At 44.6% G+C, this 17,481-nt stretch overlaps 1 protein-coding gene across 1 annotated transcript in view; it reads left to right on the forward strand.

The window, feature by feature from the left end:
- LOC126263559 (O-acyltransferase like protein-like) overlaps positions 1–17,481 on the forward strand; it is a 110,492-nt gene that overhangs the window by 38,935 nt on the left and 54,076 nt on the right. Inside the window, exon 4 of the mRNA XM_049960652.1 lies at positions 12,168–12,364. Within this exon, the coding sequence (XP_049816609.1) occupies positions 12,168–12,364 (197 nt within the window). The remainder of the gene's footprint in view (positions 1–12,167; positions 12,365–17,481) is intronic.

The following is a 17,481-nucleotide window of genomic DNA, read 5'->3' on the forward strand; positions in this document are numbered from 1 at the left end:
ATGGCAAGCTTGTACTAAGCAAAGAAGGGAAAGCTGAAACGTGGAACAACTGTATAGAAGGGGTACACGAAGGAAGATGTGACAGTAAAATGGAAAGCAAGGAGGAAGTAGAAAAGGTAGAGATATGATACTGCGAGATGAATTTGACCAACCATTGGAAGTCCTAAATCGAAACAAGGCATTTGGAGTAAATGACATTCCATTTGAATTAATGTGGTCCTTGGGAGAATCAACCATGACAAAACTGTTCCACCTTGTGTTCAAGATTAAAGAGACAGACGAATTACCCTGAGACTACTAGAAGGAGGCAATAATCCCAAAGGCAGATTCTGACAGATGTTAGTATTATTAACCACCAGTTTAACAAAATATTGTTGGAAAATACTTCAACAAATTATTTACGGAAGAATGGAAAGCTTGGCAGGAGCCAACTTCGCGGATGGTCTGTTCCGGGAAAATATGGGAACACGCTAAACGGCATTGATCCTATGGCTTAAATTACAAGGGACCGCTTGAGTGCGAGGCCGCGAAAGGCCAATGATGTTTATGGCATTCGACGCCCCACATATTGTCTACCATGCAACCACAGTATTGGCTGCTATGGCAATAAGGGGCGGGACTGCAGGTATCCAGTAGTGAGCGCATCATGAGGGTACGGAGCGTAGTTGAACTGCTTAAGCGACGAGTAACTCACAACAGTTCCACAGTGCTAGTGGTGTTGATACAAAGCAGAGCAATGCAATGGCAACGATAAACAAAGCATGTTTACAACAACAGTTGCCAAAGTTAATACTTCATCAGAAAGCAACCCAAGGAATTTCGCAGAGTGAGAAAGTAGTGGCGTTTCTGCAAGGAGTCAGTGGAATGTGTGGTGTCGTATACGTTCGATAGAGCGGACAATGTACATGAGGAGTACGATGATGACCATACGTGCTTAACAAGTGAAAGTGATACTGAAACAGGTGTCGAGCCATGTAATTCATCATCCTTGTCGGACAGGGAGCCACAAATCCCGTCTACAGAGAAACGTAATGAAGTACATAGTACTAGGAACGGGAAGTTGGTTGAAACTAGAACAGTAATTTACATTTTCATTGTTGCACAGCGTAATTTCACGTAAATGACAGGATCAAATAGTTTCAGTGACCTTATCCAAATCTCGCAAGCCGAAATCACATAGAAATTTGCCTTGGAGTGGACCTGTTTTATGAAATACATTTATTAACATAATTTATGAAATATTACGATGTTTTAGGTCATTACCATTACATACGAAAGAAAATTTTCTTGATAATTTATGAAATAAAGATATAGTACGATCGCATTCCAGCTTCGTGTAAGATTGTTGTAGCTAAATAAAATTAATCGTAATCTTCCACCAAGAACACTATTTAAGCGTGAGTAGAAAAAATAAAAAAAATAGTTTCTTTAAATTTTTTATTTAGTTAGAAGCTCCGTCCACAAAGACAAACATTCTACAGTGACGTAGTCTCAACAAACTGATCTCTCTATGTTGAGAAATAAATATGCAGACGTGAAGAATAATGATGTAGAATGTTACTAAAGTTTGTTTTATTTAAAAAGCTGTAAGAATTTTCACGTAAAAAATTCGGAGACATTACTTTCCTGCACGCCCTGGTGACTATTGATGGCCGGAAGTAGACAGTATATTAAATGCAGACTCATAATAGGAAGGAAAGCCTTTCTGAGAAGGAAGAATTTATTGACATTGGCTATATATGATCTGACGCTCACCAGCTGCACGAAATGTTGTTCAAAATTATTCGCTGAATGCGAATTTCATGACATTAGCTGCAGTGCGTATAGATGTGTTACGCAATTATGATATATGAAAATTTGTGCCAGGTTCGAACTCCAGTCTGGTATATATTTTCAAAAGGCGCATTTGTGTAATACATCTACACCCATGCGGCCAATATCATGAAATTCGCATTCTGCGAATAATTTTGTATGTTAATGTGTTAAGAAATATTTTGTGGAGGTATTTGCCTAGAGTTTAGCCTTATACGAGAGTGTAATGTGGACAATGAACAGGGCAGACAACAGAAGCTTTTGAAACATCCATCTGCAAGAAGAATGGTGGATATTAGATGGGCAGATTGGATAACTGTATTGAAATGCGAAGAAAATAAATTTATGGTGCAACTTGAGTAAAAGAAGGTATTGGTAGATAGGACACAACCTGAGGCATTAGGGAATCATCTGTTTGGTAATGCAGGGAAGTGTTACGGAGATGCTTCGTGAACTCAGATGGGAATCCCTGGAGGACGGGCTTTTGGTGAGGCACTGTTGCGAAAGTTTAGAGAACTGGCATTTGAGATGGACTGCATCATGTAAGATAAGAGGAATTAGGGATTGTGCGGAGACTTACATACAGTCGCTTTTCAAATGGTTCAAATGGCTCTAAGCACTGTGGGACTTAACATCGGAGGTGATCAGTCCACTAGACTTAGAACTACGTAAATCTAACCTAAGGGCATCACACACATCCATGCCCAAGGCAGGATTCGAACCTGCGACCGTAGCAGTCGCGTGGTTCGGGACTGAAGCGCCTAGAACCGCTCGACCACAGCGGCCGGCTAGTGGCTTTTCCCTCGCTCTGTCTGCGAGTGGAGCAGGAAAGGAAATGACTGGTAGTGGTACACGACACCTTCCGCATACACCATACGTTGGCTAATGGAGTATGTATGTAGATGTAGAAGTGTGTGAGTGTGTGTGTGTATTTGTGTGTGTGTGTGTGGGAGGGGAGGTAAGGAGGCGCTTGAACTGTATAGGTAGACCAAGGGTCGTCTACACCAAGCAGGTTCGAGTGGATGTAGGCTGCAGCAGTTACGCACAGACGAAAAGATTCTTGCACAGGGTAGACTGGCATGGAGAGCTGTATCGGAACACACATCACACAAGAAAACCACAACAGCGATGTACTGATAAGTTTTGTGCTGGTCTGCATACAGTGCTGCTCTTCACAGTTCTATTAGGATTATACTTCGCTTTACTTCAAGCATATGAATACTGAGGAATATAATATATAAAGGGTCGACATTGCGTTTGGACATGCCTCGGCATTTGGTTTGTTATTTACGACTGCGTGTATAATTGGAAGTATATTTACACACGAAGTTTTAATTACTTTGATCCCAAAATTATTTCTTTTGTGTACACTTGACTGTATAGTAATACTAGTTAACACTCTGTATATACACATTTATTGCTGCTCATGTCCTCATTTACGTCACTTGTTATGTTTTCGATGACACTTTGTAATGGCCATGTGCTTGGCTAACAAATAAAACAGTTTATTCAATTAAAAAACGACCTAAGTGGCACTACGACGCCTTTTAATTGATGTTAGCTCTTGTTGCTCTTGTGGTGTAGAGCTGGCAGAGCTTCATTTTGGTCGTGAAGATGCAAATATGCTTTGTGTTAGACATACGAGTTCAAAACGTTTCGAGACTGGAATAATAGAGAGGAAATTTAACATGGTGGTTCAAATGGTTCAAATGGCTCTGAGCACTATGGGACTCAACTGCTGTGGTCATCAGTCCCCTAGAACTTAGAACTACTTAAACCTAACTAACCTAAGGACAACACACACATCCATGCCCGAGGCAGGATTCGAACCTGTGACCGTAGCAGTCGCACGGTTCCGGACTGCGCGCCTAGAACCGCGAGACCACCGCGGCCGGCTAACATGGTGGTTTAAATGCTTAAGGCATCTTACATTGTCTCTCCCCATCTGTGTACAAAGCACAGAGCGCTCATAAATCCTCGTGAAAGTGTCAGAAAAGTCTTTCTTTAGGATGTTCAACTTGCGCTCCATATTCACACATTAAAATCACTCCGCTCCATAACTACCGCGCCGGCACTGGTACAGCGAACGTAATAGATATTTTAGATACAAAAAAGGAAGTCTCGGTTGCACAAGATCGGCTTATTTAATCTTCTAATGTGACGCGTTTCGTCTGTGCTAGGCATCATCAGACAATCGATAAAAACTCTTGCCAATCACGACCGAGGAGCCGAAAGTAATTAAAGTCCCATACAACCGGAAAGTAACACCCACATAGCGACAGTCAATACTTCATAACATTTTCTCTCTCTCTCTCTCTCTCTTTTTTTTTTTTTTTTGAGTCATCAGTCTTATGACTGGTTTGATGCGGCCCGCCGTGAATTCCTCTCCTATGCCAACCTCTTCATCTCAGACTAGCACTTGCAACCTACGTCCTCAATTATTTGCTGGATGTATTCCAATCTCTGTCTTCCTCCACAGTTAATGCCCTCTACAGCTCCCTCTAGTACCACGGAAGTAATTCCCTGATGTCTTAACAGATGCCGTATCATCGCTGATGACATTGCCGTTCAGAGCGACAATGAAAAAGAATTACATGACCTGCTGAATGGAGTGAACGTTCTACTGACCCATCTCATTGTCAGTGTTTTCCACATATTCCTTTCCTCTCCTATTCTGGGCAGAGAACCTCCTCATTCCTTAACTTACCAGCCAACCTAATTTTCAATATTCGTCAGTAGCACCACATCTCAGATTCTTCGATTCTCTTCTGTTCCGGTTTTCCCACAGACTATTTTTAACTACCATACAGTGCCGTACTCCAGACGCACATTCGCAGAAATTTCTTCCTCATATTAAGGCCAATGTTTGATGCTAGTACTCTTGGCCAGGAACGCCCTTTTTGCCAGTGCTAGTCTGCCAAAGATGTTCTCTTTGCTCCATCCGTCATTGGTTATTTTGCTGCCTAGGTAGCATAATTCGTTAACTTCATCTGCTTCGTGACCACCAGTCCTGATGTTAAGTTTCTCGCCGTCTCATTTCTGTTACTTCTCATTACTTTCGTCTTTCTTCCGTTTACTATCAGTCCCTATTCCGTACTAAGCAGAGTGTTCATTCCACTCAGCAGATCATGTAACTCTTCTTCACTTTCACTCAGAGCAGCAATGTCATCAGCGAATCGTATCATTGATATCCTTTCATCTTGTATTTTAATTCCAGTCCTGAACCTTTCTTTTATTTCCATCAATGCCTCCTCAATGTACAGATCGAACAGTGGGGGCGAAAGACTGCATCCTTTTAATCCGAGCGCTTCGTTATTGGTCGTCCACTCTTATCATCCTGTTTTAGCTCTTGTACAAATCGTGTGTATTACCCGCCTCTGCCTATAGCTTAACCCTATTTTTCTCAGAATTTCGAACATCTTGCACCATTTTATATTGTCGAACGCTTTTTCCATGTCGACAAATCCTATGAACGTGTCCTGATGTTTCTTTAATCTTGCTTCCATTATCAACCGCAACGTAAGAATTACCTCTCTGGTGCCTTTATCTTTTCTAAAGCCAAACTGATCGTCATATAGCACATCCTCAATTTTCTTTTCCATTCTTCTGTACAGTATTCTTGCCAGCAACTTGGATGCATGAGCTGTTAAGCTGAAACTTCCTGGCAAATAAAAACTGTGTGCCGGACCGAGACTCGTACTCGGGACCTTTACCTTTCGCGGGCAAATGCTCTACCAACTAAGCTACCCAAGCACGACTCACGGCACGTCCTCACAACTTAATACCTCGTCTCCTACCTTCCAAACTTTACAGAAGCACTCCTGCGAACCTTATGTAAAGTCTGGAAGGTAGGAGGCGAGGTACTGGCAGAAGTAAAGCTCTGAGGACGGGCCGTGAGTCGTGCATGGGTAGCTCAGTAGGTACAGCACTTGCCCGCGAAAGGCAAAGGTCCCGAGTTCGAGTCTCGGTCCGGCACACAGTTTTAATCTGCCAGGAAGTTTCATATCAGCGCACACTCCGCTGCAGAGTGAAAATCTCATTCTGGAAGCTGTTAAGCTGATTGTGCGGTTATTCTGACACTTCTCAGCCCTTGTGGTCTTCGGAACTGTGTAGATGATATTTTTGGTTCAAATGGCTCTGAGCACTATGGGACTTAACTTCTGAGGTCATCAGTCGCCTAGAACTTAGAACTACTTAAACCTAACTAACCTAAGGACATCACACACATCCATGCCCGAGGCAGGATTCGAACCTGCGACCGTAGCGGTCGCGCGGTTCCAGTCTGTAGCGCCTAGAACCGCTCGGCCACACCGGCCGGCTATGATGTTTTTCCGAAATTCAGATGGTATGTCACCAGACTCATACATTCTACACGTCAATATTATTAGTCGTATTGTTGGGACTTACCTCAATGATTTTTAGAAATTCTGATGGAATGTTATCCATCCCTTCTGCCTTATTTGATCTTAAGTTCTCCAAAGCTCGCTTAAATTCTGATTCTAACACTGGATCCCCTATCCCTTCTAAACCTACTCCTGTCTTTTCTTCTATCACATCAGAGAAAACTTCCACCTCATAAAGGTCTTCAATATACTCTTTCCACCTATCCGCTCTCTCCTCTGCATTTAACAGTGGAACGCTCGTTGCACTCTTAATGCTACCACCCTTGATTTTAACGGCACCGAAGGTTGTTTTGGCTTTTCTGTAAGCTGAGTCATTCCTTCCGACAACAATTTCTTTTTCAATTTCTTCAGATCTTTCATGCTGCCATTTTGTCTTAGCTTCCTTGCAGTTCCTGTTTATTTCGTTCCTCAGCGAATTTCCCTTAACACCTCTGTACTTCCTTTCTTTCATTGATCAACTGAAGTCACAAGCAACACTAAACCGCAAATTGCATTCGACGCCTCGATCGCGTTTAGCAAGAGTTTTTATCGATTGTCTGATGATGCCTAGAATGGGTGATATGCGTCACATGTGAAGATTAAATAAACCTATCTTGTGCAACCAAGATTGTTTTTTCTGTATAATTCACACATTCTCCGGCATTGGCGAACCATCAGACACCCATTCCGGACTTTTCCATTTTGTTGCATTATTTTTTTTCAGAAAAGAATTTTCCGCGTTTTCTTTTCAGTTGTTCGGAAATAAAGATGTGCGGGTGTTGATGTGCGTACACACTTTACTCTTGTTCGAAACATTTTGGAGAATGTCTCGAACGCTTTATTTGCAGATGTGGATCCACTGTATTACAACGCCGTTTGCACGCTACGGGCGCCCGTCCGCTACTTATCACTGCCTGCTGACAACTCACTGGTCGGATGCACGCTGCCAACGTAGTTACGGCGCTTTCGTCGCTTGAATGCGGGGAATAAAATCAGTCTCTAAAGTCTATGGACGGACGATATATTTCAGCCGTTATTTCAGTGAAGTAACTGGGTGGTATCAGAAATGAGTATAAAGTATTAGGTTCATAAAGTTGATGACGTTTTTGTTTTGCATATTGGTATTCCTGTTGCTATGGGTTTATTTATCGATTGTCATTTTTATTTGTAGTTCACTGTTGCTACTTGGGTTCACATTTTGTCATTCTGTCATTTGGAGATAGTGAGTGGAGCTGTGGACACCTTTAAACGGAGTGCCAAGTGGAGAAATCGTAACATTTCCGACATCTTCTTTTGTTTGAGTTCAATATATGGATGACAGCAGTGCAGGTAGGCAGAAATATTTCCTCCGTGTATGGGGATAATGCCAATGGACAGAGCACGGCAAGAAGATGATTTCTTCGTTTTAAGGAAGATTTTACATTCGTGACTCTCCATGTTCAGGAAGACCTTCTGGGTATCACGAAGATCGTTTAAATGCATTAATGCAGAATACGACAGTGCGCTCGAGAACCGGCGAATGTGATGAACTGTGATCATTCCACCATCGTCTGACATTTGCACACAACAGAGAAGATTCAAAAATCGGGAGTACGGATACCGTACACTCTAAGCCAAAATCATGAAAGCGGGTAGCCATACATGCATCAGCGATTGCTCGTCATTCATCCGCTCGTGAACAACGCAGACCATCCCTATACTGTATCCTTACTGGTGACGATAAATGGTGTCTTTATGCCAACATAAGGAGAAGAAAGGAATGGTTGCGCACAAATAAAGCAGCAACTCCCCACATAAAGACCTGCACGCTTCCACAAAACATGATGTACTGTATATGCTGGAGCAACGACGGTGTGGTGTACTACAAATTGCTTCCCCGAGGTGTACGCATCACTGTTGACATTTACTGTCAACTACTGAGACGTCTTGGAGACGCAGTCCGAGAACAACGACCAGGAAGACTGTGTGAAGTGTTGGTACTCCGCGATACCAACTTGTACACCTTATCTTGCGCGCTCATATTTTCACCTTTTCTGCTGTCTATCCAACAACCTTCGAGTAACTTCCTATCCTGATAAAAATGCGCTCTCAACGCGGCTGGACGAGTTCTTCGGTTCAAAACCACGTGATTTCTACACTTGTGGAATCGAAAAGTTATGCCAGCGTTGGCAGACTTTTAAAAAATATTATTATTGTTAATTCCTTTAACTCCTTATGGGTAGCATAGGCCTGCAACAAAAGATCGCCATCTTGCTATGTCTTCTGCAAGTATTTTCGCTTCTTCCCATCCTATTCCTTACCCTTGACCTTCTGCTTCAACTGATGGTCTCCACGTCGTTCTGGGCCTGCCTCATCCCCGTCGTCCCTGAGGGATCCAATTAAGTGCTTCCCTGGCAGTATATACATTTGGTCTCCTAAGTATTTGTCTTAACCATCTCCATATCCTGCTTCTTATTTGAAGCTCAATTGGCTTCTGGCTGGTTCTTTCCCAGAGTTTTTCGTTAGAGATGACATTTGGCCGCAATACCCCTCAGGATGTTCCTGACATCTGTTCTTAAATGCCTGCAGCTTGTGGAGTAGCTGCTTCTCCTCTTTCCATGTTTCACATCCATATAGATGCACAGATTTTACATTACTTTCAAATATCCGCAACTTGGTCCTCAATATTATTTCCTTTGCTCTCCAGATTGAGCGGAGAGTTGTAAAAGCGCCTTTCGCTTTGTTGATGCGGCTGTTAATGTCCTCTGTTGCACCACCGTATGGTGTACTCATGCTTCCAATGCCGCAAAACGTATCCACCCTTTCGACTACCTGACTCCCAAGCTTAAGCCCTGCTGTGTTGTTATCATTTGCCCGCATGTCTTTTGTTTTTTGGGCATTAATTTTCAAACCGACTTTCTTCGCCGAAGATTTCAGACCTTCTGGTTTCTCTTTCATGTCGCTGAGGCTGTGGGATAGAAGGCAAAGGCCATCCGCAAAACCTAGGTGTTCTAGACGTGATCCATTGCTTAATTTTATTCCTCTCACTTTATCCATTGCTTGCGTCATTACAAGATTCAGTACTATGTTAAATAGTATCGGTGAGAACATGCAGCCTTGCTTAGCTTCTGTTTTTACTGCTATTGGATCTGAAAGCAGACCTTGAAGTTGAAACTGGCGTATGTAGTTTTCATACACGCACTCGACAAGAGTGATTATTTCTTGGGAACTCCAAAAGTTTGCAATGAGCTCCATGTTTTTGTTCTAATTATACTGTCGAACGCGTTTTCAAACAGCATGTAAAGCGGCGACTGGTATTCATGTGATTGTTCAGTTATTATTCTCGAGGTGTTTAAGTGGTCAGTGCAACAGCGATCTTCCCTGAATCCTGCTTGTTCTTTTCCTATTTCTCTTGTCTGCATCTGCTTTTATCCTATTTATTCGCGAGAAGATGTTGCTTGGGACTGACGCCAGAGTGATGCCTCTCCAATTGTCACAATAGTGGAGGGGAATTATTATTGATGACTGAAGTCCATGTGTATCTGTTCTGTTTATTAAACATACGGAAAACGCTAAGAACTCATGCACCATCTCAATAATTATGGACTAATGCGCAGTGTGGTTAATGGGATGCCGATGACGTAATTATAGTGTCTTGTAGCGCAAGGAAGCAAGGGAGAGGGCGTTGTTATGGGTGGCCAGAATCCTCTTTCTATAACACAAATGTATGTGTGGATTAAAACGGTCCTTCATTTACATGAACTGGAGCAATTACTTAACTTGAATAGAGTCCATGTTTTGTGGTACAAGGTCATCAGTAATAGTGTCTTCCAGACAGCGAAGTACAGCCCTGGTAGAGATAAACTAGTCCTGCCATAGTCACTAATCAGGTCGCTTTGCATTGTCATAGTCTGTGATGGACTAAACCTGCTCTGCGAGTAAACTGACAGACGCCAAACTGGACGATTGACTGAGGTCCTCTGGTCAATGGCGCTGACCTAAATACTTTCTGTCGAGAGGGCGTTGGTGGCGTGTTGCTTGAGGATGTGTCTCTGGCCTCTCTCGCGATAGGCGTGCTCGATCCAGTGCCTACAAATCGATCTTCGCGTTGCATCCTTGCCGACTGGTGACCTGGCGACAGCTTACGTCAGCACAGTAGTTCTGCACACACTGTGTGTGCTGTAGACGCAGACTGCACTTTTCGGCTATTAAGTTGGGCAGATAGGTTCTACAATCAGATCCACGAACGATGGCGTTCCGCGCATGTCGAGCCACGGACAGGGATTGCATTGTTGGCGATAAATAAATGTCGTGTGAATAGGGCCTCCTGTTGGATAGACCGTTCGCCAGATGCAAATCTTTCGATTTGATGCCACTTTGGTGACTTGCCCGTCGATGGGGTTGAAATGATGATGGTTATGACATCACAACACTCAGTCCCTGAGCGGAGAAAATCTCTAACCCAACTAGGGATCGAACCCGGGCCCTAAGGATTGGCATTCTGTCGCGCTTTTCACTCAGCTACTTTTTATTTTTTATTTTGTTGGTGTCATTTTTGTTCTGTATTGTTCGTTGTGTTTGTTCGTGGCGGACGTCCGATGAGACTCGTTCAGGTTGTTCGTTGATCCGTTCACTCAGTTTTTTTATTACAGAGGGTAGCGAAACCCTCTGACTGAACACGCTGAGCTACCGTGCCGGCAGCTACTGGGGGCGGACAATGTTGACGATTCCAAGCGACAACTGCGGTACGTGCAAGAGCGTGCTTTCTGCATGAAGAAAGCGTATATTCTCCAAATTATATCTTTCGCTTACTTACCATCACAATCGACGATGACGACTCGCAACGAATGGAATCAAACTTGACTAAACAACTCGCTACGATCGCGTTTAATGCTCGTGAGCTACGGCATTCACAGCAGAGCTCTCACAAGGGAACCTCCCGATCGCACCCCCCCCCCCCCCCCCTCAGATTTAGTTATAAGTTGGCACCGTGGATAGCCCTTGAAAAACTGAACACAGAGCAATCGAGAAAACAAGAAGAAGTTGTGTGGAACTATGAAAAAAATAAGCAAAATGTACAAACTGAGTAGTCCATGCGGAAGATAGGCAACATCAAGGAAAGTGTGAGCTTAGGAGCACCGTGGGCCCATTGTTAGCGTGAGCATCTGCGGGACGAGAGGTCCTGGGTTCAAGTCTTCCCTCGACTGGAAAGTTTAATTTTTTATTTTCAGTTTATGTGACAAACTCTTATGTTTTCATCACTTTTTTGGGAGTGATTATCACATCCAGAAGAAAACCTAAATCGGGCAAGGTAGAAGAATCTTTTTACCCATTCGCCAAGTGTACAAGTTAGGTGGGTCGACAACATATTCCTGTCATGTGACGCACATGCCGTTACCAGTGTCGTATAGAATATATTAGACGTGTTTTCCTTTGGAGGAATCGGTTGACATATGACATTGCTTCCAAATCTTTCGGTTCCCAATGGAGAGGCACGTCCTTTCGTCTACTAATCGCACGGTTTTGCTGTGCGGTCGCAAAACACAGACGCTAAAGTTATTACAGTGAACAGAGACGTCAATGAACGAACTGATTGATCATAACTTCGCGAAAATAAAGAAAGTAAAATTTTCACTCGAGAGAAGACTTGAACCAAGGACCTCTCGTTCCACACCTGCTCACACTAACCACGGGACCACGGCGCTCCTGAGCTCACAGTCTCGTTGAAGTTGCCTATCATGCCATCGACTACTCAGTATGTATATTTTGATTTTTTTTTCATAGTTCCACACAACTTCATCCCGTTTTTTCGATTGATCTGTGTTCAGTTTTTCAAGGCCTATCCACTGTGCCAACTTATAACTAAATCTGATCGGGGTGCGATGGGGAGGTTCCCTTGTCAGAACGTGGTGAACGCTCATTGGCTGTCGGAGCATACGTGACGTAGGTGTGCAGAACGAGCCTAAACTCGCCCGCCGTCGTTGTGGTGTGCAGTGCGTGGCGCAGTCGTGGTACCTGTCGGCGGACATGCAGCTGTTCGTGGCGGCGCCGCTGCTCGTGTGGCCCCTCCACTGGTGGCGCAGGGCGGGCCCGGCGCTGCTGGCCGCCCTCCTCCTCCTCTCCGTGGCGCTGCCCGCCGCCACCACTCTGCTGCTGTGCGACTGCCCCGCGCTCATCGGGCTCGCCACCAGGTTAGTCTCAGTGGCTGCTCTGAAGCGCCAAAGAAACTGCCGTAGGCATGTGTGTCCAAATACACAGGTATGTAAACAGGCAGGATACGGAGCTGCGGTCCGCAGCAGCTATATAAGACAAGTGTCTGGCACAGTTTATCCCTCCTATCAACTCTGATCCTCACCCCCCCCCCTCCGTCCTTTTCCTAAGTTCCCTTTCCCCCCCTTCCATCTTCTTTTTTCCCCACCTACCCTCTCTCTGCCCCCTTCTCTCCCCCGAGTCCTTTTGCATTTCCCTCCTCTGCCTTTTCCCATTCCCTCTCGCGTCTGCCCTGCCCCCCCCCCCCCTTATCTCCTTTGGTTCCCTCCCTTTCGCTTTTCCTCTCCTCCCTCCTTGTTTCCCCCCCCCCCCCCCATCTGTCCAGGTCCCTTACCCCCCATCTGTCCAGGTCCCTTCCCCCTCCCCCCCCCATCTGCCCTCAGCTATGGTGTGTTATCTTTGTGCCGACATTTTAGTGCAGTGTTTACAGTGAGTGTTCAGTGTTGTGTGTCTTCTCCAAAGTGTTGCGAACAGTCATCATACTGTCGCTGGGTGTGGTTTTTATATCTCTTGTGAACAGAAACCAGACTGTCGCCATGTTTTTTTTAATTGTCTGTCTACTATGTTACCTGTCTGCATCCTGTGGAATTTATCCGCTTTGCCAACCCTTTGCTTTATGTTTTAACTTTCCGGAATTTTCCGCCGTTTTACAATTTAAGTCCCTGTTTTATCGCCTGCTTTTATTGTTTCTTAACTTCTCCTTACATTTTAAAAAGTCTGTAGGCTGCAGAGCAACGTAATAAGCTGCTGCCAGAATCTAAATACAATAAAGGAAAAAAAAAGGTGGCGCAGTTGTTAGATCGGTTACTACTGCTGCAATGGCACCTTATCAAGATTTAAGTGAGTTTGAACGTGGTGTTAGTCGGTGCACGAGCGATGGGGCACAGCATCTCCGAGATAGCAATGAAGTGGGAATTTTAACGTACGACCATTTCACGCGTGTACCGTCAATAGCAGGAATGCAGTAAAACAACACAGCTGGAAAGAAATCCTGTGAGAATAGGACCAACGATGACTGAAGAGAATCGTTCGTGACAGAAGTGCAACCCTTCCGCAAATTGCTGCAGATTTCAGTGCTGGGCCATGAACAAGTGTCGGCATACTAACCATTCAACGAAACATCATTGATATGAGCTTTCGGAGCCTAAGGCCCCCTTGTATACCCTTGATGAGTGCAGGACACAAAGATTTACGCCTCGGTTGGGCCCGACAACACTGGCCGTGGACTGTTGATGACTGGAAACATGCTGCCTGGTCAGACGAGTCTTGTTCCAAATTTTATAGGCCGGATGGACGTGTATGGGTATGAAGACAACCTCATGAATCTGTGGACCCTGGATGCCAGCAGGGTGGAGGCTCTGTAATGGTGTGGTGTGTGTGCAGTTGGAGTGGTATGGGACCCCCGATATGTCTAGATACGAATCTGACAGGTGACACGTACATAAGCATTCTGTCTGATCGCCTGCATGCCCTCATGTCCATTGTGCATTCCAACGGACTTGGGCAATTCCAGGAGGACAATGCGACACCCCACATGTCCACAATTGCTACAGAGTAGCTCTTCTGACCTTAAACATTTCCGTTGGCCGCCGAACTCCCCAGACATGAACATTACTGTCGCCTTGAACGATTCTCTTCATTCGTCGTTGGTCCCGTTCTTGCAAGATCTTTTTCAGGCCGCAGCGATGTAAGGGATTTGATGTTTTACCAGATTCCTAACCATGGTACGCTGGTGAAATGGTTGTACGGGAAAGTCCCCACTTCATTGCTACCTCGGAGATGCTGTGTCCCATCGCTTGTGCTCCGACTATAACACCACGTTCAAACTCACTTAAATCTTAATAACCTGCCGTTGTAGCAGCAGTAACCGATCTAACAAGTGCGCCAGGCATTTGTCTTATAGAGGCGTTGCCGATCGCAGCCCAGTACTTTGCCTATCTCTGTATTTGAATACACATGCCTATACCAGTTTCTTTGGCGCTTCGGTGTATATGCCTCAATTTTTGTGTTATAGATGCATGGTACAAAGTATGTGCGTATTGAGGTGTATTATGTCGAGAAGGTGATGTTCATACATTTGTTAAACAAATTATAATCCCCGCCACATAGTCACAAGTTAATGATAGGATTTGAAGGAAAAAAGTATTGGTAAGTTATGTAATCAGCATTACAGTCTTATTAAATAGACATAATAGTAATTATCTATTAAAAATAATGTAGTTTCAATACAACTGAACCTTTTCTTTTTGCCCTTCAGGAAATTACAGGAGGTAATTACCCCCACACTGGGAACCACTGGTATACAGGATGTATCGTACGAGGACTATTTGGTAAGCAAGCTCCGATTGATCATGAGATGGAAACTGCACTGAAAACGAAAACTGTTTTATTTGCAGCAGTTTTCTGCCCCTAGCAGCTACTTCCGTATACAATCGCCGCTCCGACTTAAGCGTTTGTCGTAACGTTGTACCAACTTCCCAGTACCCAAGTCACGGAAGACAGCTACCTGTGCTTTCCGCCACTTCCCTGCGCTGGACTGCAGTTCGTTGTCCGTGCCAGCGGTTCGTGTGGGCGCAGATCAACATAAGAGGGAGCCAAGTTGGTGATGTACGGTGATTGATCAAACACTTTCCATCTAAAACGCAACAGGGGCGTCCGAAATGCCCTGCAATTTGCGGACGAAAATTGCCATGAAGAAGGACATGCATGACAGCTACGTTGTGAGGGGTGGTATCAAATCAGGCGAAACCTCTCGGTAATCACCCATATTTGCCGCGAAACACTTGTTTTGATAGGTGGTATGAAATCAGGCGAAACCTCTCAGTGATCACCCATATTTGGCGCGAGACACTATTTCCTAAGCATCTTCACGCGCTCACGTTGTGCTCAGAACCGAAAAGAGCAACATGACGTGATCGATAGGCACAATAGCCACAGTGCCCAACACATCTGTGCAAAACGTCAGCGGATTTTCACTGTCGTTTCCATTTCGTGACCTATTGGGCTTTACTTTTCGAATAGCCGTCGTAATTGGTAACGAAAATTGTATGTAAATTGAAGGGAGAGAGAGGAAGAAAGGAAAGGAAAGAGAGGGGATCACTGCTGTCAGCTGCAGGGGGGACATTACGTGGAACCAGCAGCGACAAGTGAAAATGTGTATGAACCCGGGATTCGAACCCGGAATCTCCTGCTTACTAGACAGGTGCACTAATCATTGTGCCACCAGGATACAGCATTACCCCAACTGCGTGGACTATCTCAGCACGCCTCACGGCCGATCCACATTCCCACCGAACGTCACCTATCTGCAGTCCATGTCCATTTCCCCCAATTCCCTTCTCTCTCGTATTACCACCCCTGGCAGATCCTCCCAATTTTTTTATTCGTCATCGAGTGTGCTGCGTCAGTGTTCTGTCCGGTGCACTTCTACAGTGTTGTCAAGTGGTGTGGTGTTCGATCATGTGCGCGACTTGTATATAGTTTTGTCGTCCATGGTTTTTCCGTATTGCGCCACCCATCACATGGGTGTTTTAATCGTTCTGCGACTTTTTATGCTCCTGCCATACCTTGACTTGTATCTTTTAATTCTCACACTGTGTCTTTTTGTATAAAATGATTTTTTGTTTTTTATCTCCATTTTACAGCCACCTCTTTTTTGTACACTTTCTTCCATTCGTAACTTTAATTATTTATTCCAGAAATACATAAGAGTGCAACCTGCCAGTCCTCTACAATATTGTATCTTACTCTTTTCAAGTTTATACATTGCTTCGCGCATTGTGGTAAGTGAAATCGAACGTGTATATGAAGAGTATCTTCTCTGTGTACGTAAGCTGTAACGAGGTTCACCAGTTCGTTGAAAAATTTCTCTCCATCGTTGCAAAATTCCGATAATGGTATGGTTCTTCTGAAAGTTCTCTCGTCATGTTATTATGACGGTTTGTAGACCGCCGTCCAAGCTTCTTTTTCGCACATTGTCATTTCCTCTTCTTTTTCGTTTTGTAGCACATAGTGAATGCAATCGCAATATGTGCGAGCTCTACGTCATCGATGTCCGACATGTTCGCCATGAAGACAGAGTTCTAACTGACGTCTCCTGGGCATCAATGTTGCACAGTAATATTGTGCTGTTCCCGGCCTTCTTTTTTCGCACAATATATCGACACGGTACTATTGCACAATAAAGTATACGGTGATAAATGCGAAACCGTCCCAGTCCACAAGCATCTGGAAACGAACCATTTGTGAGGTAACTGCCATTGTGTGCCTATGAGCTACGACTGACTTCAGTGTCAAATATCGTCCTAGTTACTACGTACTACAAATGAATGAGTCAGTTCGGAAAGGTATCATGACCACTTTTTTTCCAAAGTACGTTTATCGGTGATACCGGCTCTTTATATCTGCGCTCATCGTTTGGTGTAACAGGAGGTCATGTCGTATCAACAAAAGTGCTCATTAGATGGGTATTGAGCTAGAGAAGGTGTTGTGGATTGGCAGGAGACCAACCCACTAAATTTAGAGGAATCCGAAAGGCACGCGTTTTAGCTCACGCAGGCTGGCGTGAGGTCTGGAACAGGACAATGAAATTAGAACTTAGAAAAACGGACGCAGATGGTGGCATACTTAACTTTAATCCATTAATGTTGAACGTAGCTCTTGTCTGTACATTATTTACAATATCCATAGCAACTGATAATGGCGCCTTGCTAGGTCGTAGCAAATGACGTAGGTGAAGGCTATGCTAACTATCGTCTCGGCAAATGAGAGCGTATTTTGTCAGTGAACCATCGCTAGCAAAGTCGGCTGTACAACTGGGGCGAGTGCTAGGGAGTCTCTCTTGACCTGCCGTGTGGCGGCGCTCGGTCTGCAATCTCTGATAGTGGTGACACGCGGTTCCGACGTATACTAACGGCCCGCGGCCGATTTAAAGGCTACCACCTAGCAAGTGTGGTGTCTGGCGGTGATACCACATTCCTCCCCCGCAAATCGGCGTACGGTTGTGTTATAAGGCTTCCGCCCGCCGTGGGGAGGACCC

The sequence above is a fragment of the Schistocerca nitens genome, chromosome 6, assembly GCF_023898315.1.
Source record: "Schistocerca nitens isolate TAMUIC-IGC-003100 chromosome 6, iqSchNite1.1, whole genome shotgun sequence".
NCBI lineage: Eukaryota > Metazoa > Arthropoda > Insecta > Orthoptera > Acrididae > Schistocerca > Schistocerca nitens.